Here is a 20,024-nt window from a genome sequence, read left to right as displayed (position 1 = left end):
GCCCAGAGGGTGCTCACTCCTAGGGAGCTGGGAAGGAGGTCCCTGGATGACTCCTTGACCTCCCCAGTGCGGCTGCTGAGAGCCACGCAATGGTTTAATCAGGGGAGTTACTCAGCAGCCTTGTTTGGGCCAAACCTCTGGAGGGGGAGATGGAGGAGGAGGAGACTGGGGGGCGGGTATTGATGACTAAAGAACAGAAAAGAGGGTGATGATGCGTGTCTCCTGGAAACAGCATGAAGGAAGCAGACTCAAGCAGGGGTCAGCAGACTCCGATGAATGGGAAGGACAGGGAGGCCTAGGATTGAGTCTGGCTCTGCCAGCTTATCTTTTTTTTTTTTTTTAATGACAGTGTCTTGCTCTGTTGCCCAGGCTGGAGTGCAGTGCCGCAATCTCGGTTCACTGCAACCTCTGCCTCCTGGGTTCAAGCGATTCTTCTGGCTCAGCCTCCTGAGTAGCTGGGATTACAGGCACACACCATCATGCCTGGCTAATTTTTGTATTTATAGTAGAGACGGGGTTTTGCCACGTTGGACAGTCTGCTCTTGAACTCCTGACCTCAGGTGATCCACCTGCCTTGGCCTCCCAAAGTGCTGGGATTCCAGGCGGGAGCCCCGGCGCCCAGCACTGCCAGCTTCTGACTGGGTGGTGGCTGTCTCCCATTCCTGAACTTCAGTTTCCTCCACTGGAAAATGGGGCCTTCCCTAGCTTGCTTATATAGCATACATGGGAAAGTGTGAGACACCGAATAGCTACTGGATCAGTAATTATTTACATGGAAGAAAGAAGTATCATTTGTCCAATGGAGAAATGTCAGGTGCCGTGCTTGGCTCTGGGAACGTTGTGGGGGGATAAGAGAAACACAGTTCCTGATTTCAGGACGCTTACGTTCTAGCAGGTGGGCAGGAGATATTAGAGCTGGGACACAGTTATCTGATTACATTTCAGATAAATGCTATGAAGGGAAAACACCAAAACTCTGAGAATGTGAATGAGGGGAATCTGTCTGAGTCTAGGGGATCAGGAAAGACTCGCAGGCAAAATCTAGAGAATAGACCATATGTAGGCTCCTTTGAAACAATAGTGCTCACTAGGGACCTCAGAGGGACGCTCAGGTTAAGGTCCAGGTGTGAATGGGTGGATATATATAAAGGCCAAAACAGCACAGTGTAAAGCAGAGATTCTCAATGCTGGCTGTAGACTGGCATGACTGGGGAGCTTCCCCAGAAATTCTGACTTAATTCTGTCTTTGATGGGCACTGGACACTGGTGTTGCTTAGTACTCCCAGGTAATTCTAACCTGTAGCCGGTGTTGGGAAGCACTGATGTGGAGGCTAAGAGCTTGGGGCGGGGCGTGGTGGCTCACGCCTGTAATCCCAGAACTTTGGGAGGCATAGGCAGGTGAATCACCTGAAGTCAGGAGTTCGAGGCCAGCCTGCCCAACATGGTGAAACCTCGTCTCTGCTAAAAAAAAAAAAAAAGTTAGCTGGGCGTGGTGGCAGGTGCCTGCAGTCCCCGTTACTCGGGAGGCCGAGGCAGGAGAATCCCTTGAACCCGGGAGGTGGAGACTGCAGTGAGCCAAGATCATGTCATTGCACTCCAGCCAGGCATAGTGGCTCACATCTGTAATCCTTGGAGGCCAAGGCGGGAAGATCATTAAGCCCAGGAGTTCGAGACCAGCCTGGACAACATAGTGAGACCTCGTCTCTATTTAAAAAAAAAAAAAAAATCTTGTCTGCTGCTTAGTAACCGTGTGGCCTAGAGGACATGTTGATCTTTCTCGGCTTCAGTTTCTTCATTTATAAAATAGGGATTCTAATAGCACCTCCCACAGGGCTCTTGTGAGGAGCTAATGAGATAATACATGCAAAGGGCTTGGCACCGTGCCAAGCATCTAGAAAGCACCCTCTTCCCCTGCCCAGCATTGGTCTTAAAGGACCAAGTGTGGCATCCATTTGTTCAGCAGGGCATCAACTCAGTCAAATCTGGTGGTTACTGCCCCCTGCAGGCCAGTTCGGGCATAGCACCCACTTGTCGACCTGGGGATTTGCCTCTGTCCTTGCAAAAAGGAGACAGGAGCTGGCAAAACCATGCCCCTATGAAAAAATCACACACTTTGAAGAAATCCCATCCTGCTTTGGAGGCAGGTGCAGGAGCTGATACTAGTTTGAGGTTTGAGGATAGCAAGGAATCCAGGGATTTCGATGTGCTTTAAAGCTTACTTAAGCTAACTTGAGCTGGGCAGGTAGACAGGAGGGACAGATGGCTCAGCCTTCAGTAGGAAATTTTAAAAGGGCTGAACAGCTGGGTATGGCAGCTTATGCCTGTAATCCCAGCACTTCGAGAGGCTGAGGTGGGAGGATCATTTGAGGCCAGGAGTTCAAGACCAGCCTGGGCAACATAGCAAGACCCCATCTCTATTAAAAATTTTAAAATTAGCCAGGCATGGCGGCTGTGCCCCTAGTCATAGATACTCAGGAAGCTGGGGCAGGAGGATCACTTGAGCCCAGGAGTTTGAGGCTGCAGTGAGCTATGATTGTATCCTGCACTCCAGCCTGGGTGACAGAGCAAGACCTTGTCTCTTAAAAACAAAACAAAACAAAAAACACAAAAGGCTGAACGGTGGGGGCTTCCTATAAGGAGTGAAGCATGTTGTATGCCCCCACCTCCCATCTCTATCCACTGTGGCAGCCGCCCTTGGGCCTCTGGAAGCCCTACTTTGAGTGCTAGAATGGAATAATAGGATCAGAGGGATGAGAAGGATAAACTCATTGCTGATTATTCCTGATTAGAAGGGAGGCTGGCCTTTGGCCCTGGTCAGTTCTATCACCAGCATTTGAACTTGGATGACAGCCCGGTACCAAGACACTCAGGGAAAGCTGGACTGTAACATGAGAGGTGCTTTCAGATGCTTCTGAGGAACAGGGAACACACTTGTATGACTTCCCACCAAAGCAGCATGGCACATACAGAACAGGCAGGTATTTTTGGAGACAAGCAGACCACAGTTCTCAGCACAGTCCTGCCACCTACTTATTGACTTATTTTAAGAGACAGGGTCTCGCTCTGTCACTGTGGCTGGAGTACAGTGGTGCAATCGTAGTTCACTGCAGCCTCAAGCTCTTGGGCTCAAGCGATCCTCCTGACTTGGCCTCCCAAAGTGCTACAATTACAGATGTGAGCCACTACACCTGGCCCTGCCACGTACTTACTATATGGCCTTTGGACAAGTCACTTCCTCTCTCTTCAGCCTTCCTCATTTCTTTTTTTTTTTTTTTTTCCAGACAGTCTTCCTCTGTCACCCAGGCTGGAGTGCACAATCTCAGCTCACTGCAAACTCCACCTCCTGGGTTCAAGCAATTCTCATGCCTCAGCCTCCCAAGTAGCTAGGGTTACAGGCGTCCGCCACCACACCCAGCTAATTTTTGTATTTTTAGTAGAGACGGGTCTCACTGTGTTGGCCAGGCTAGTCTCAAACTCCTGACCTCAAGTGATCCACCCGCCTCGGCCTTCCAAAGTGCTGGGATTACAGGTGTGAGCCACCGTGCCTGGCCAACCCTTCCTCATTTCTAAAATTGTGGTGGTGGGGGCGGGGTGGGGGTTGATGATGCTAACCTTCACAGGTAGCTGTGAAGATAAGAAGGTACTTTGTCCACTGTTCAGTGGGCTCTAGACTGAGGCCTCAAGTGCGATTGTTGCCTCTCAAAAACAGCTGGAGGCAAAGGTCCACCTCCTGGAGGACTCTCACTGAACTGACTCCAAGCCACTCCTATCACCTATGACTGATGCTAACCACAAGCTGACCTTCACTTTGCCTCTCCCCAGGACCCGGAGAAAGGCTATAGGGGCTCCAAGCGGTCTCAGAGAGAAGGAGGGAGACACGTGACTGGAGCAGGAGTGAGGAATAGACACAGCCCTATCTTAGGAACATAGGCTTAGTGCAATTAAACCCATGAACAAAACCACCATGGCCTCTCTCCCCATCTAAACCACGGGAACTGACCAGGCACGGTAGCTCACGCCTCTAATCCCAGCACTTTGGGAGGTTGAGGCGGGTGGATCATTTGAGGTCAGGAGTTCAGGACCAGCCTGGCCAACATGGTGAAACCCCATCTCTATTAAAAATACAAAAATTAGCCAGGTGTGGCAGCAGGCACCTGTAATTCCAGCTGTTCAAGAAGTTGAAGCACGTGAATGACTTTAATCTTGGAAATGGAGGTTGCAGTGAGCCAAGATCACACCACTGCACTCCAGCCTGGAGTGACAGAGTGAGACTGTGTCTCAAAATAAACAAACAAACCAACCACAGGAACTAAGGAAGCCTCTGAAGTCCAGAGGCTGGTGATACCATTCATTCTCTCATTCATTCATTCATTAAATACTGTGATCCTGCTATGTGCAAAGCAGTATGGGAACAAGGATAGCTTATCTGTATTAGGAGACATGTTTCTACAGCTGGAAAAATGGAAAAGATGGGACAAAGCTGTGGGTTTTATCCACATTTGCCTCCTCCACAAGGCATGTTTCTTCTCAAGCTCAGGGTAAGGATCAGAAAGCCTGTTTCTTAAAATACTCTTCCAAGACCCAAAGCCCCATGTCATCATGCCTCTGCCGAGCTAATTTCTGACATCACATCTTCTCTAGGCAGCTGGGTGGCATGTCCTTAGCCGGCCACAAAGCGGGAGTAGGGAAGATCCTTTGACATTCAGCTCCTTCCCTTAATAGCCGTCCTCACCTGGCTCAGAATCAGCTTTCAAAGTACCTTACACAGGCCCTCATTCAATTACCCTATTAATAACAGCAATAACATTAATGGAAGCTGCCCTTTATCCAGCACCCACTATGAGTCAGGCATTTGATATCCTTAATCTTGTGTAAGCCTCCTAATAACTGCAAAGCAGTTTTTGTCAATCTCATTCCTGGATGAAGAAACCAAGACCACAGAGAGAAAATAACATGCCCAAGGTCACAGAGATTGAAAGTGACAGAGCCAGGATTAGAACTTGCATCTCTGCTATCTCCCAAGCCACCATTCCATGCCTTAGCCTCAAAACCATGCTGTCGCCATGCATATGCAATAAGGATGCTCTATGAGATCACTGGGAGAGTTTTCATCCCTGTTTCCTTTAAGGTAGGAATTCATCTTGATGCCTTCAGTGTCATTCTGAACCCTGGCTCTCTGAGGTTATTACAAATGAAAAGGAAGAAGGCCTTGGTAGTTAATCAACAACAACAACAACAAGAATAATAACTAACACTGATAGAGTTAGCAAGGGCTCCGTGCCAGGCCTGAGCCAAGCTCTCTCTATCTCTCCATGTCTCATTTAATCTCCTAGGCACCCTGATGATCCCTACGTTGCAGGTAAAGAAATAGACTCGGCCAGACATGGTGGCTCATGCCTGTCATCCCAGCACTTTGGGAGGCTGAGACAGGTGGATCACCTGAGCCCAAGAGTTCCAGACTGCCCGGGCAAAACAGTGTGACCCTGTCTCTATTATAAAAAATATTTTTTAAAAAAGAAATAGACTTAATGAGGTTAAGCAATTCAGTTAAGTTAAAAACAAATGAAACTTGGGGAGACATGAAAATTATACTTCCCCAGGGCTGTATTTTGTCCTAAGCAGATCTTAACTAAAAGTTTCTGTATTCAGAACCCCATCTGCCTTCTCTTGGTTCTGACCCTACCTCTAAGGACCGAAATCTCAATTCAGAGAAAAGGGAAGAAAAGATTAATTCCTCTCTGTCACAGGAGACTGGAGGCTCTGACATAAAAGTCCCAGCCTGGGTTTGTTGTTGTGGCTCACGTAGGTGACTTGGAGGTGTCAAATGGAAGCCCAAACTGAATGTGCTGGGCTTTAAAGTAAAAGCCCGCAGCTCTGAGACGCAAGAGCTTCCAGAGGGAGGTAGTAAATATTTGATGGGAACTTCCAGCTCCTCCTGACTCAGGTGACCCTGGTGACATTTCAGAACATTGGGCTGGATAATTCATTTAATGACTGAGAAATTAAAAGGAAAAACAAAAGTACGTCACTACAATGCTCGGAGCTCAGAAAGGGCTCATGCAGGCAAATTCTGCGAGACAGGAAAAAAAGGACTCTTTTTTTTTTTTTTCCAGGAGCTGAGTCAGATCAGCAGCAAACTGAGTAACCAGAAAGTGTATGATTCTAGCCAATGACCTGCCGTTCCACACTGCTAGGTTCAGCCAGGGCCCTGGCTACCTGGTTCACCGTTGTCCTCCTGGTGTCTCGCAAATGTCTGAACAAACAAACCACAGGAACTAAGGAAACCCCTGAAGGTTTCCTTAATAAATGCTCAAGAAGTAATTGATAAATGAATGAATCGGTATCACCCATTCAACAAACCAGCATTCCTGCTGCAACCCAGCCCCAATCCAAAGACCACTAGTGCCCTGACAGCCTACACCTCCTCATTAACACAAACCACTGCAATGAACTCCCCTAACACATCGCCTCACTAACTCTCACGGCTCTGCATCCAAACCTCTACTCCAGAGAACTGTTTCCAGCTAACTCGGCTAACGAGGGCTCCCTGCAGGAACAAAGCCACACACCGCTGCCCTATGGCCCCACCACAGCAGCCCCACGCAACCCAAATCCATGTGCAGCTGCCTTCATGTCAGACCTCCACCAGCATCAGCCACTGCAGAGTAGTATTTTGAAAAGAAATGTGCAGATCTGAAGCAAAACACACAGGGCCTCCTTGGAATTCTGATCCGGCGTGGCAAGCCACGAGCTTGAAACAGCTTCTTTATTTTAGATCTTAGCACAGAAAGGCGCAGGCCCCCCTGTTTCCCTACAAACCATGCAAACGCTCTAATCAGACCTCTGCATGACACCTCTCAGAGGCTGCCACAGAACTGTCTCAAAGCTGTGCCAATGAGTTTGACTTGATTACAGACTCCGAACTAGGGGAAACCCTGGCTTTTTTGCTCGGGAGTTCAGAGGTTTCCTTCTACTGAGCTGTCTCCCCAGCAGCACAGCCCCCAACTGTAGATCTGGATTGTGACTACGGAGCAGTTTTTAAAGGGCAGGTGCCCAGGTGCCTGGGACTCTTGAGGAAAAGGTTGCGGGAACCACTGATGACCTCTTCGTGGCCTTTCTGACCGTTACAATGGCATCCCTGGAGTGACAGTCTCCTTAAACCACTCCAAAGTTCCAGTTTGAGCCACAGCTCTGCATGTCCCTCCATGCCTACCCAGATATCTCTTCTCTTTCCTCATATTTTTGAATCTCCTAACTTTTCCCAGGCCTTCAGGGACATGATAGGCAGTGGCTAATGTCCCTCGCCCTCAAGTAATTCTGTGTTCTCTGAGATCTCGTCTCTTGACCCCCAGACTCCAAACCGCTTGCTCTCCTGAGTCGCTCCCCGGCAGTACTGGCCAGAGGCCAGAGGAGTGGGTTTGGCGCCACCTGCTCGGAGCGCCCTTCCTCGACCCCCGCAAATCTCCAGGAGGGTCATAGAGGTCGCTCCCTTCCAGGACTGGCGGGTTCCGGCAGGTATGAGGGAGGTTATGGGGGAGGGCCTTGCCCCCGAAGAGGCCCGGAGCGTGGACAGCGCACGGGGTGCTGAACCAGGCACGGGGAGGAGGAGTGCCGGCAAGGGCGCCGGCCCGGGGAGGACCGGGTGAGCCGAGGCGTGACCCGGGGGAGGGGGGCCACGGGCCGCAGGAGGAGGCTGTGGACGCGCAGCCGCGGCCGGCAGGGTCCCGAGCGCCTTTCCCGGGAGCGCTGACGGGAGGCGCGGCCCTTACCTGGCCGAAGGCGGAGCTGAGCATGGGGCGCAGCCTGTGGAGGAACGGGTCCGCCTCGGACGCGGCGGCTGGAACGGAGTCCCCGCGGCCCGGGGCTCGCAGAGAGCCCCGGAAGCCAAGCGCCGGGGACAGTCCCCGTTCCTCCCCATCCCGCCCGCGGGCCGGCGGCAGCGGCGACGACGGCGAAGGTCGGGACGCCGCGGCCGGCAGCGCCTCCCGGGGCCTGCAGTGCGCCTGGGGGAGCCCACGCTGGCTCCCCCGCGCGCCCTCCTCTCGCGGCGCCGGCCGGCACAGGGGCCTCCGCGAACTGGGGTCCCCGGACGACTGCGGCGTCCCCGGGCAGGAGCCAGTTAGCCGGCGGCTGGGCAGCCCCGGGTCCCGGGCAGGGCCGTGGCGGGGAGCCCGGCTGCCCCCGCTCGCCGCCGCCGCCGCCGCCTTCAGCAGCGACGTCTTGGACTCGCTTTTGGCGATGTGCGAGCTCATCGCGGCGGGGCCCGCGCTCGCATGGCCCGGCGGGGGCGGCGCGGTGCGGCGTGGCGCGGGGCCCCCGGCGGGCAGAGAACGGGGCGCCCGGCGGGAGCCAAGCCCGAGGACGCGCTGGAGGCGGGCGCCGTCCCCCGGCCGCTTAAATGCGGCCCCGTCGCCGCCGCCCATGTGACAGCGCAGCCTCTATGCCCGGAGCCCGGAGCTCCCGGCGGCTGGCGGTGCAGATCTGGGGGCGCTGCCGGCTGTCCCCGGAGAGCCCACCCCCGGCTCCCTGGCGGCCCAGGTACCGCCGCGCCCCGCCCCTTGCCACGCCCCGCCCTGGGGAGCCCCGCTTCCGGGCGGCCCCTGGCGGCGAAGGGGACGCTGCAACGCTGAGCGGGAGCGCGAGGAGGGAAGGGGTTTGGCAAGGGGCCCCAAAGAGGCCGAGACCCCGAGAGTGCCGGCAGCGCTCTTTATCACGCCTGGAGGCTCCTGCAGAGTCCCGGAACCGCCCGAACCTCCAGAAATGCAGGCAGGGTGCACTCCCCAGGGGGTACAACTTTGGCAGTGAGGACCACAGAGGTCCAGGGAGAACCGGAAACCCGAGGAGCATGAAGGCACTCTATGACACCACTGCCTACAAACGCAGGGGCCGGAATGCAGTGACAGGACACTGCTGGGAGTAAAGGCTCTCAGCGCCTCCGTGGAGGGCTGCCTCCACTTCCAATATCGTGCGGGGGGACTAGGACGAGCCTGGTAAGTCAGTCACAGGATATCAGTTCTCAGAATAGAAGAGAAGCCAGGTCTGGACAGCACCTGATGATGGTCAACTCTCAGGTAGGACCCATTTGCTGCCCCTCCAGCTCTTGTCGCCTCTTTCACCTTCATGCCTTTCTAGATGCTACAGAAATTCCTGCTCTTGGTGGGCAGCCAGAGAGCCTCCCAGGCCTGATTTGAATCTCAAATCCCAGCTCTGCCACCTGCCATCTGGGTAACTTGGGCACGTGTCACCAACCTCTCTGAGTCTTGTTCTCCTCTTCTGTAAAATGCAGATGATAAGTATAACTAATTTCTTGGTAACAGTAGACGATACTATGCACACAAAAGGCCTAGCCCAGTGCTTGGACAGGGAACCATCCAGTTAAGCCAGTTACCTTCCCCCTGCATCTCATGAGGCCCCATCTACCACTCTTCTTTAGTATCCGGTGCTTGAGATTTGCAGGGGGCTAGAGGGGTTCCTCCCAGGCTCTCCCTGTTCTGGTCCCTGGCCCCAATGCCATCCACCGTCTGGTCACTGCTCGGCCTCATTAAAAGGATACACAAGGCTGGGCACAGTGGCTCACACCTGTAATGCCAGCACTTTGGGAGGTCAAGACCAGCGGATCACTTGAGGTGAGGAGTTCAAGACTAGCCTGGCCAACATGGTGAAACCCCGTCTCTATTAAAAATACAAAAATTAGCCAGGCATGATGGTGGGCGCCTGTAATCCCAGCCACTTGTAGGCATGAGAATCACTTGAGCCTGGGAGGTGAAAGTTGCAGTGAGCTGAGATTGGGTCACTACACTCCAGCCTGGGCAACAGAATGAGACCCTGCCTCAAAAAAAAAAAAAAAAAAAAAAAAAAAAAAAAAAAAACCACAATAGGATACACGAACAGATTGCCAATATTACACTTCACTCATGCCGAGAGCTCATCCTTCTCTGCAGTGTCTGCTTCTTTACAGAGACTCGCTCTATCACCCAGACTGGAGTGCAGTGGCACGATCTCAGCTCACTGCAACCTCTGCCCCCCGGGTTCAAGCAATTCTCCTGTCTCAGCCTCCCGAGTAGCTGAGATTACAGGCACCCGCCACCACGTCCAGCTAATTTTTTTTATTTTTAGTAGAGACAGGATCTCACCATGTTAGCCAGGATGGTCTCGATCTCCTGACCTCATGATCTGCCCACCTCGGCCTCCCAAAATGCTGGGATTACAGGCGTGAGCCACTGCGCTGGGCCCTGCATGCTTCTTTTACTTACCCATAGGCAAGAAATTAAGGAAAATGGGATGGGCTGGGAAAGCAACTGCCCAGAGGCTAAAGTGAACTAGAAAGTGTGGCAAATTGTTCCCCAGATCAGCTACCCTTCAGGGACTGAATAGCCACATCAAAGCCACTCAGGTTCCTAAAGCCCAAATCCTGAAGCAGGCTGGGGCATTGCAGCCCTGAAGGCTCACTGCAGGGTCCGCTGGAATATGCAGGGTGTAATGAGTCCACCCTTTGAATTCTGAGGTCAGTCAATGTCTTACCTGTTCCAGCCCTCAGAATAATCAGTGTTTGGCAGGTTTAAAAACAAAGGCACATTCAATATAAATCACAGGAGATAAAGAACCTTATCAGAAACCCTCAGGAGCCAATGAGAGGCAGAGGACTGCTGGTATTCTAAATCCCTGCTGTGCCACTGTTGGTAACCTTTCTGGAATGCCCTAAATATTTTTGGGCAAGACCTTGATCACCAACTAGTTTCTGAAAAACTGAAGAATCTGATTATGTTACCTATGATTACTAGAGTAAATAAATAAAAATTATGTCCATGAAGCAAATGGATGAAACACCTGCACTCATATCCCAGATAATCCTGGACATATGCCAGGATTCCATTTCGTTTGTAAAATGTATTAATTTGATCACTTATTTGACAAATACGTATACAACCAGACACTACAGTAGTCATCTTGGATACAAAGATTGATCCATTCATTCAACAAATAATTGAGCGCCTGTTATCTGCCAGGCAGTGTTCTAGGTACCAGGGATATGATAGCAAACAAAATGGTCTCTATCCTCAGCAACAAATAAACAAATACATAAATGCATGGAAAAGTAATGGTGACAAACTGTTGGTGTTTCATGCCATGAGGAGAAATAAAGCAAGTAAGAGATTAGGGCTTAATGGAGGGTGCCCTCCGTTAATATTTATTTATATTTATTTAATATTTTTTATTTTTATTGTTATTTTTATTTAATATTTCTGCATAGAGACAGGGTCTTGCTATGTTGGCCAGGTTGGTCTTGAACTCCTGACATCAAACAATCTTCCCGCCTCGGCCTCCTAAAATGCTGGGATTACAGGCATGAGCCACTGTGCTTGGCTGAGGGTGCTCTTTTAGAGAGTGATTAGGGAAGGCCTCTCTGCAGAGGGAATATCTGAGTAGAAACTCAAATGAAGTAAAGGAGCAAGTCATGTATATATCTGGGAGAAGAGCTTTCCAGGCAGAGGGGAGGCTGTTCAAAAGTCCTGAGGAGGGAATAGCTTGGCATGTTCCAGGAGAAGCGGAGACAAAGGAGGCTGGAGTGAGCGAGGGGGAATGTAGGAGAGATGAAACTGGAGAGGAAAGCAGGGGCCAAAAAAGCCAAGGCTTTGCATGAAGGGAAGCCACTGGTGGGTTTGCAGCAGTGGGTGGCATATGATAGTTGGCATTATTAAAGCACCATTGGGGCCAGGCACAATGGCTCATGCCTATAACCCCAGCACTTTGGGAGGCCAAGACGGGAGGAATCACCTGATGTTAAGAGTTCAAGACTAGCCTAGGCAACATGGTGCAACCTCATCTCTTTCTCTTTTTTTTTTTTTTTGAGATGGAGTCTTGCTCTGTCACCCAGGCTAGAGTGCAGTGGCACAATCTCGGCTCACTGCAAGCTCCGCCTCATGGGTTCATGCCATTCTCCTGCCTCGGCCTCCTGAGTAGCTGGGACTACAGCCTGCCACCATGCCCGGCTAATTTTTTTTGTATTTTTAGTAGAGACGGGGTTTCACTGTGTCAGCCAGGATGGTCTCGATCTCCTGACCTCATGATCCGCCCGCCTCGGCCTCCCAAAGTGCTGGGATTACAGGCGTGAGCCACCGCACCCAGCCTACAACCTCATCTCTACCAAAGAAATATATACAAAAATTAGCCGGGCTTGCTGGCATGAACCTGTAGTCCCAGCTACTTGGGAGTCTGAGATGGGAAAATGGCTTGGGCCCGGGAGCCAGAGGTTGCAGTGAGCCAAGATCCCACCACTGCACTGCAGCCTGAGCAAAAGAGCCAAACCCTGTCTCAAAAACAAACAAACAAAAAAGGCAGAGAGTCAGGGGAGAAAACCAGCTAAACTGGGAAACATGTAATAAGAGGATTGTGACCTAAATTATATGGGAGAACCCTAAGGGGAGCTAGAGAAAGCATTAGACGAGGTCACATTTGAGCTGCTTTTTGAAGAATAAGTGAAATTCGATCAGATGAATAAAGAGGGCCAAAGGAAGGTCATGTCAGGCAGGGAGCATAGATTAAGTCAGGGTTGGGAGTGTGAACCTGCATGGCATGCTTGGGAATCATTTGGCGATTGGGCAGGGAGAGAGAATAAGGGCTGGGAAATGGGCCTAAAATGGTGGTTTGGAACTAGACCATGAAAGATCTCGAGTGTGACATTCAGCAGTTTGTACTTTATTTTATTGGCAATGGAGAATCCTTGAAGGTTTTGTGAGTTTGTGTAGGATGCAAGCAGAACTGTGTTTTTGAAATGATGCTTCAAAATGCAATGCAAAATGCAAGCAGAACTGTGGATTTTTTGGTTTTTGCTTTTTGTTTTTAAGATGGAGTCTCGCTCTGTCACCTAGTCTGGAGTGAAGTGATCCAATCTCGACTTACTGCAACCTCCGCCTCCCAGGTTCAAGCAATTCTCCTCCCTCAGCCTCCCGAGTAGCTGGTATTACAGGTGCCCGCCACCATGCCCAGCTAATTTTTTTGTGTGTGTGTGTATTTTTAGTAGAGACAGTGTTTCACCAGTTTGGCCAGGCTGGTCTCAAACTCCTGACCTCAAATGATCCGCCCACCTTGGCCTCCCAAAGTGCTGGGATGACAGGTGTGAGCCACTGCGCCCGGCCCAGAACTGTGGTTTTGAAATGATGCTTCAAAAATGCAATGCAAAAAATACATTGTCAGGTAGGATGGAAGGAGACTGAAGGCAAGACCAATAAGGTTCATTCACTTAACAGAAATTACTGAGTGCCCACCAAGGGCTAGGCCTCGGCAATAGAATAGTAAATAAGTGAGTATCATACCTTTCTTCATGGATTTTAAGTCTGGTGGGGAGGTCATGAGGACTAATTTCAGAGGCTGGGTCAGATCCAGGAATATTCCAGAAATACCATCATTAAGACATGGAAAATCCTGAATGTGGAAAATGAGAATGGCTTGCTCACTGATTGTGAGGTGCAATGGAAATCCAGTTGCTTCCAAGTATCCTGCCATGTAAAAACAATTTTAAAAGAGTATTTTTGGATTGTATATACCTTTACAGCTTTAAAAGCACTTTCACGACCAGGCGCAGTGGCTCGAGCCTGTAATCCCAGCACTTTGGGATGCCAAGGCGGGAGGATCACCTGAGGTCAGGAGTTCGGGACCAGCCTGGCAAACATGGTGAAATCCCGTCTCTACTAAAACTACGAAAATTAGCTGGGCGTGGTGGCGGGTGCCTGTAACCCCAGCTACTCAGGAGGCTGAGGCAGGAGAATCACTTGAACCTGGGAGGCAGAGGTTGCAGTGAGCTGAGATCGCACCATTGCACTCCAGCCTGGGCGACAGTGTGAAACTCCATCTCACAAAAAGAGCACTTTCACGGCCGGGCGCGGTGGCTCAAGCCTGTAATCCCAGCACTTTGGAAGGCCGAGACGGGCGGATCACGAGGTCAGGAGATCGAGACCATCCTGGCTAACACGGTGAAACCCCGTCTCTACTAAAAAATACAAAAAACTAGCCGGGCGAGGTGGCGGGCGCCTGTAGTCCCAGCTACTCGGGAGGCTGAGACAGGAGAATGGCGTAAACCCGAGAGGCAGAGCTTGCAGTGAGCCGAGATCGCAGCCACTGCACTCCAGCCTGGGTGACAGAGCCAGACTCCGTCTCAAAAAAAAAAAAAAAAAAAAAAAGAGCATTTTCACATAAAACCTCTATTTGCCTTTAGGTGTTACACAAATTGTAATTATTAAATAATTACATGTTGTTATATTATTTGACTGTATAATCACGGGTGAAAACTAGGCAGAAAAAGAGCTGTTTTGCAGCGCAGGAAAGGCACCTCAGCATACACGGGCAGTGGAATAGAAAAGGTGGGTTTGGGAGGACTGCATCAGTGTAGAGAGAACAGTGTGTTTCGCTGTCTTTATGCTTCATGTCTAAGAGAATCCATCCAGAAAGAGTAAGGCAGGGTTAAGAGCAAAACTCCTAAAATGTACCTGGATCTCTCATTTAACAGATCTCAGTTTGATGATGCCATGTCCCTGTAGCAAACTCCTTTAAAAATGGTTGTTTCCTCACCAAGACTGTATGTCATGTTTAGAGTCTTGAAAAAGGTTGTGGAGCTTTTACACGGCGGTGCTTGAATTAATTCTCTGTGACGTTCTTTGTCTAACTTGTTCCTTTCTGCTATTGTCAGAATCAAATTTTGCACTTAATCTCCCCTTGTTTTCAGATGACAATATCTCTGTTGGGTTTCAGAAAGCTGGGATTACAAAATGTTCTTACGGTTTTAAGTCCTCTGTGTGATTGCAAAACTCAGGAAAGGATTGGATGAGATTTTAGAGGGTGGAGGTAATAGTCAGTGGACTACATAGAAGATTCTTTTCCAATAATCTGCCCTTGGACCCAAATGTCCATCACTTGAGAGAATGTCAAGATTTTTTTTTTTTTTTCAAGACAAATTCTCACTCAGTTGCCCAGGCTGGAGTGCAGTGGTGCCATCACAGCTCACTGGAGACTTGACCTCCCAGCCTCAAGCATTCCTCCCATCTCAACCTCCCAAGCAGCTGGGACTACAGGCGCATGCCACCATGCCCACCTAATTTTTTTTATTTGTAGTGGAGATGAAGTCTCACTCAGTTGCCCAGGTTGGTCTCAAACTCCTGAGCTCAAGCAATCCTCCCACTTCGGCCTCCCAAAGTGCTGGGATTACAGATGTGAGTCACCACGTCTGGCCTCCAAGATTTTTAAAATAAAAATGAAAAGGGTTTGTATGGGTTACAAGAATTTATGCCTGGAACTGGGCGCAGCAGCCCATGCCTGTAATCCCAGCACTTTGGGAGGCCAAGGCGGGTGGATCACTTGAGTTAGGAGTTCGAGACCAGCCTGGCCAACATGGTGAAATCCTGGCTCTACTAAAAATACGAAAATTAGCTGGGTGTGGTGGCGCATGCCTATAGTCCCAGCTACTTGGGAGGCTGAGTCAGGAGAATCACTTGAACCCAGGAGGCAGAGGTTGCAGTGAGTGGAGATTGTGCCATTGCACTCCAGACTGGGTGACACAGCAAGACTTAGTCTCAAAAACAAAACAAAAAAACAAAACAGCAACAACAACAACAAAAAAAACGCGGTGTCAGGCACCTGTAGTCCCAGATACTTGGGAGGCTGAGGCAGGAGAATGGCATGAACCCGGGAGGCAGAGCTTGCAGTGAGCGGAGACTGTGCCACTGCACTCCAGCCTGGGCGACAGAATGAGACTCCGTCTCAGAAAAAAAAAAAAAAAGCCTGGATCAAAACTGAACTATACACTTAAGACTGTACATCTCACTGTGTATAAATAATAATTCAATAAAAGGAAAAATCAAACCATCAGGACAGATAGAGCAAAAATAATTAATACTGACAAGTACAACGGTTGACTGGACCAATTTTTTTTTTTTTTTTTTTTTTTTTTTTTTAGACAGAGTCTCCCTCTGTTGCCAGGCTTGAGTGCAGTGGCTCAATCTTGGCTCACTGCAACCTCTGCCTCCTGGGTTGAAGCAATTCTCCTGCCTCAGCCTCCCAAGTAACTGGGACTATGGGCGCGTGCCACCATGCCCAACTAATTTTTGTATTTTTAGTAGAGACAGGGTTTCACCATGTTGGCCAGGATGGTCTCGATCTCTTGACCTCATTATTTGCCCATCTTGGCCTCCCAAAGTGCTGGGATTACAGGCGTGAGCCACCGCACCCAGCCTAATTTTTTTTTTTTTATCTGTGGTAGAGATGAGGTCTCGCTCAGTTGCCCAGGCTGTTCTCAAACTCCTGAGCTTAAAAGATCCTCCTACCTCGGCCTCCCAAAGATTACAGGCTTGAGCCACTGCACCTGGCCTCCAAGATTTTTAACATAAAAATGAAAAGGGGTATGGGTTGCAAGAATATATGCATGGGTCAAAACTGACTATACACATAAGACTGTACATCTCACTGCATATAAATAATAACTCAATAAAAAGAAAAATCAAACCATCAGGACAGATAGAGCAAAAATAATTAATACTGACAAGCACAACGGTCAACTGGACCATCTTAGGGGCATGAATTATGATTTTGGTGACTGAACTCACTTGGTTACTGAGGCAAAGGAGGGATAAGCATTGATGAAGGAAATCCTATTCCTTACAGATGACTGATTGGTCAGAAGTTGCCATCTTTTAAAAACAATACCCTTGGGACAGGGCACGAAGGCTCACTCACACCTGTAATCCCAGCACTTTGGGAGGCTGAGGCAGGCGGATCACCTGAGGTCGGGAGTTCGGGGCCAGCCTGACCAACATGGAGAAACCCCGTCTCTACTAAAAATACAAAATTAGCTGGGCTTGGTGACGCATGCCTGTAATCCCAGCTACTCGGGAGGCTGAGGCAGGAGAATCGCTTGAACCCGGGAGGCAGAGGTTGCAGTGAGCCGAGATCGCGCCATTGGATTCCAGCAGCACACTTGGCCAGGCACAGTGGCTCATGCCTGTAATCCCAGCACTTTGGGAGGCCAAGGTGGGTGGATCACTTGAGGTCAAGAGTTTGAGACCAGCCTGGCCAACATAGTGAAACCCCATGTCTACTAAAAATACAAAAATTTGCCATACATGGTGGCGGGAGCCTGTAATCCCAGCTACTTGGGAGGTTGAGGCACAAGAATCGCTTGAACCCAGGAGGTGGAGATTGCAGTGAGCCAATATCCCATTGCTGCACTCCAGCCTGGGCAATAAAGCGGGACTCTGTCATAAATAAATAAATAGCATACCTGATCTCCAAATGTTAGAACCTATAGTCTTCATCATTCCTCATTCAGAATATTCCCCCTTTTCTTTGCCTAATCCAGAGCAGTTCCCAACCTCTCTGAGATCCTCACTGGATGCAGGAAGTAGTCACCCCCTATGCTTTGCACCTTTAATACTGGTGCCATGCACCCCGGTACTCTAACAGGGTAGATACATTCGATAAGTTGACCACACACCAGAAGCCACCCACGACATCTATGCAGTTTCCATGAGACGAAAGCAACGCATGTTCAGATGACCCCACCACATTTCAGCCACTGCGGCCTCCTTTATGGTCTGTCTCCCAACATCCCACTAAACTGGACGTTCCATGAAAGCAGAGACAAGCTCTGCTTTAGGTACATCCTGGACTTAGCACAGTGACCAAAACATAATAGCATAATAGGTGCTCACATCATATTATTTAGTGAATGAATAACAAATTTTTGAAAAGATAACCATTATTGCTTTTTTCTTTTTTCTTTTTTCTTTTTTTTTTTTTTTTTGAGACAGAGTCTTGCTCTGTCACCCAGGCTAGAGTGCGGTGGTGCAATCTCGGCTCACTGCAACCTCTGCCTCCCAGGTTCAAGCAGTTCTCCTGCCTCAGCCTCCCAAGTAGCTGGAATTACAGGCGTGCACCACCACACCTGGCTAATTTTTATATTTTTAGTAGAGATGGGGTTTTGCCATGTTGACCAGGCTGCTCTCGAACCACCTAGGCCTCCCAAAGTGCTGGGATTACAGGTGTGAGCCACTGCACCTGGCCCATTATTGCTCTTATGGAAATGAGTCCTCTATGCCTGGACTCAGTGGATGGAGGAGGGTGGCCATAAAAGAAGATGCAGCAGGGGCTGTTGTTCTCCTTCAGACAGCTCATTTCTGTTGCGTGCAAATACAACCTGGATCCTGAGTGACCGCAAGCATAAAGGTGTATGTGACCTTTAAGGACCAGGCATGTTTTCGCCACAGGCAGGAGGGTTCTGTGTTTTAATTGCCTGGAGGTTCCATCCAAAAGCAGTCAGCCAACAGTGCAGTCTGTGAGCAGGGCGGTTACATCTGTGGCACTTGGAGTGGTGCCTGGCCGTGCACCAAGAAGGCCTACTGGTACCGCACGGTGAAAGCAAAATGGGTTCAGCAAAGGAAGCTCCCATTGCTGCATGGACAGGTAGAACTCCTCATGAAATTAAATAAAATAAGATCCTCTCAACAGACTTAAGTATTAGCAGAGGGATGGGAGCATGGGGAATTCAAAGATTCAACTCTTTACCCAGTAGTATGGAAGTATTTCAATATTTTAACAATTGAAAAGCAATACCAGAGCACATCAGCTGCTTTCCAGTCCTCAATGTTAGAACTCTGCCCATACTCCTTTCCTTTGGAAGCTGCCACTTCCAGATTTTTAAACAAGATGTATAGGCAATGCCTCTACTAGGACATCTCAGCATTGTGATTCTGGCTGACAGGGCCTTGCCGGGAGGCTCCTCACCTTACGGAGTTCTGAGATAATTTTCCCTTTGTAAGTGACATCACCGACCTGAAGGTGGACTCCAGGTAACTGCCCTATCTGGGGAACAATCATTTCGCAGATACGTGACTCGCTGTTGGAGAAATTCAGAGACCTTATCAAGCAGATCTCTACTCTCCCAGCTCTGACACAGCCAGCCCTGTCCCTGTGCTGTGTGTAACCCAGCAACAAAGATGTACACAGGGACCAGGCTAAAGGAGGGAGTCACCATTCTGAAGCTAAAAATCTCCAAAGATACTCAGCCTTTAACGGAGGAGGGCTTTTAGAAAAAAATCCAGCAAATTCTCTGCCCTTTCAACTTCACTTTCTGTTCTCTTTTTATCTGCTTTCAGCATTTCCAATTAATCTTGGAATGAGAGCCGAGGGCAAGAAGCCAGCAGTGCCTGAGGGAGGCTAAAGAGCCAACCGATCCAGGGAAACAAATGCCAGCGAGGGACCCCACAGCAAAGAGACAGACACTGTGAGCAACTCTCCTGTTACCATGAGGCTTGCGAGGCGTGTGCGCGGGTCTCCGCATTGGCACCATCTGCCAATTCCTCAGGAGGACAGAACAAACCAGTGAGGCATGAAGATTAGATTATGTAACGCTCGAGGATTGCTGTTTTCAAAGAGGAAACAAATGGAACGAATTGATTTGCTCGTCAAAGTCATGTCACTAAAGGAGATCTATTCCCTCCTCTTCTAAAAGGACCTCATTAACGAGTGGAATGATTTCACAGATTCAGAAAATGTGAGACCACAATCCACTCCATTCATAAGAGCAAGTCCACTTTCCAGAGTCGCCCTCACACATTCTATTCTGGTCCCCCGGCCTGAAAAAATGTCTATCCAGCGACTACCTAAAGGGTACCGACCTGGTGAGGGACATAATTGTCAGTTGCTAGCCATAAGATTTAGAGCCGGAGGCCAGGCGTCATGGCTTACGCCCGTAATCCTAGCACTTTGGGAGGCCGAGGTGGGTGGATCATGTGAGGTCAGAAGTTCAAGATCAGCCTGGCCAACATGGTGAAACCCCATCTCTACTAAAAATACAAAAATTACCTGGGCGTGGTGGCGCACACCTGTAACCCCAGCTACTCAGGAGGCTGAGGAATGAGAACCACTTGAGCCCAAGAGGCAGAGGTTGCAGTGAGCCAAGATCATGCCATTGCACTCCAGCCTGGGCAACAGAGTGAGACTCCGTCTCAAAATAAATAAAAATAAAAAATCAGAACCTG

The 20,024-nt window shown here is 49.7% G+C and overlaps 2 protein-coding genes across 4 annotated transcripts in view; one reads left to right on the top strand and one right to left on the bottom strand.

Annotated features, from left to right (window-relative positions):
• CABP1 (calcium binding protein 1) overlaps nt 1-8,483 on the bottom strand; it is a 26,863-nt gene extending 18,380 nt beyond the window's left edge. The window contains exons 1-2 of one of the 2 annotated variants that reach the window (XM_028829984.2): nt 8,219-8,483; nt 7,770-7,945 (exon numbers count right to left, since the gene is read on the bottom strand). In XM_028829984.2, coding sequence (XP_028685817.2) covers nt 7,770-7,945; nt 8,219-8,423 — 381 coding nt within the window. In that variant the 5' untranslated portion in view covers nt 8,424-8,483. Of the gene's footprint in view, nt 1-7,769 lie in introns of both variants that reach the window. The other variant, XM_028829983.2, reaches the window with a different exon arrangement.
• On the top strand, nt 8,429-20,024 carry LOC114670971 (uncharacterized). Of its 2 annotated transcripts, XM_077955434.1 has the most exons (3): nt 8,430-9,071; nt 16,651-17,016; nt 19,140-20,024. In XM_077955434.1, exon 1 carries the CDS (start codon nt 8,441-8,443, stop codon nt 8,918-8,920), a length of 480 nt encoding a protein of 159 aa, XP_077811560.1. In that variant the 5' UTR covers nt 8,430-8,440; the 3' UTR covers nt 8,921-9,071; nt 16,651-17,016; nt 19,140-20,024. The 2 variants fall into 2 exon arrangements, with proteins under 2 accessions (XP_077811559.1, XP_077811560.1); XM_077955433.1 differs by lacking the exon at nt 16,651-17,016 and having other exon boundaries at nt 8,429-9,071.

Source organism: Macaca mulatta, chromosome 11, assembly GCF_049350105.2.
Source record: "Macaca mulatta isolate MMU2019108-1 chromosome 11, T2T-MMU8v2.0, whole genome shotgun sequence".
NCBI classification, from domain to species: Eukaryota; Metazoa; Chordata; class Mammalia; order Primates; family Cercopithecidae; genus Macaca; species Macaca mulatta.
Note: the sequence above shows the minus strand (reverse complement) of the source record. Positions and strands in the feature narration are given on the sequence as shown.

Bases quoted from the DNA above. Each gene is read 5' to 3' on its own strand.
- LOC114670971 (XM_077955433.1), top strand. From the start codon at position 8,441: ATGCCCGGAGCCCGGAGCTCCCGGCGGCTGGCGGTGCAGATCTGGGGG.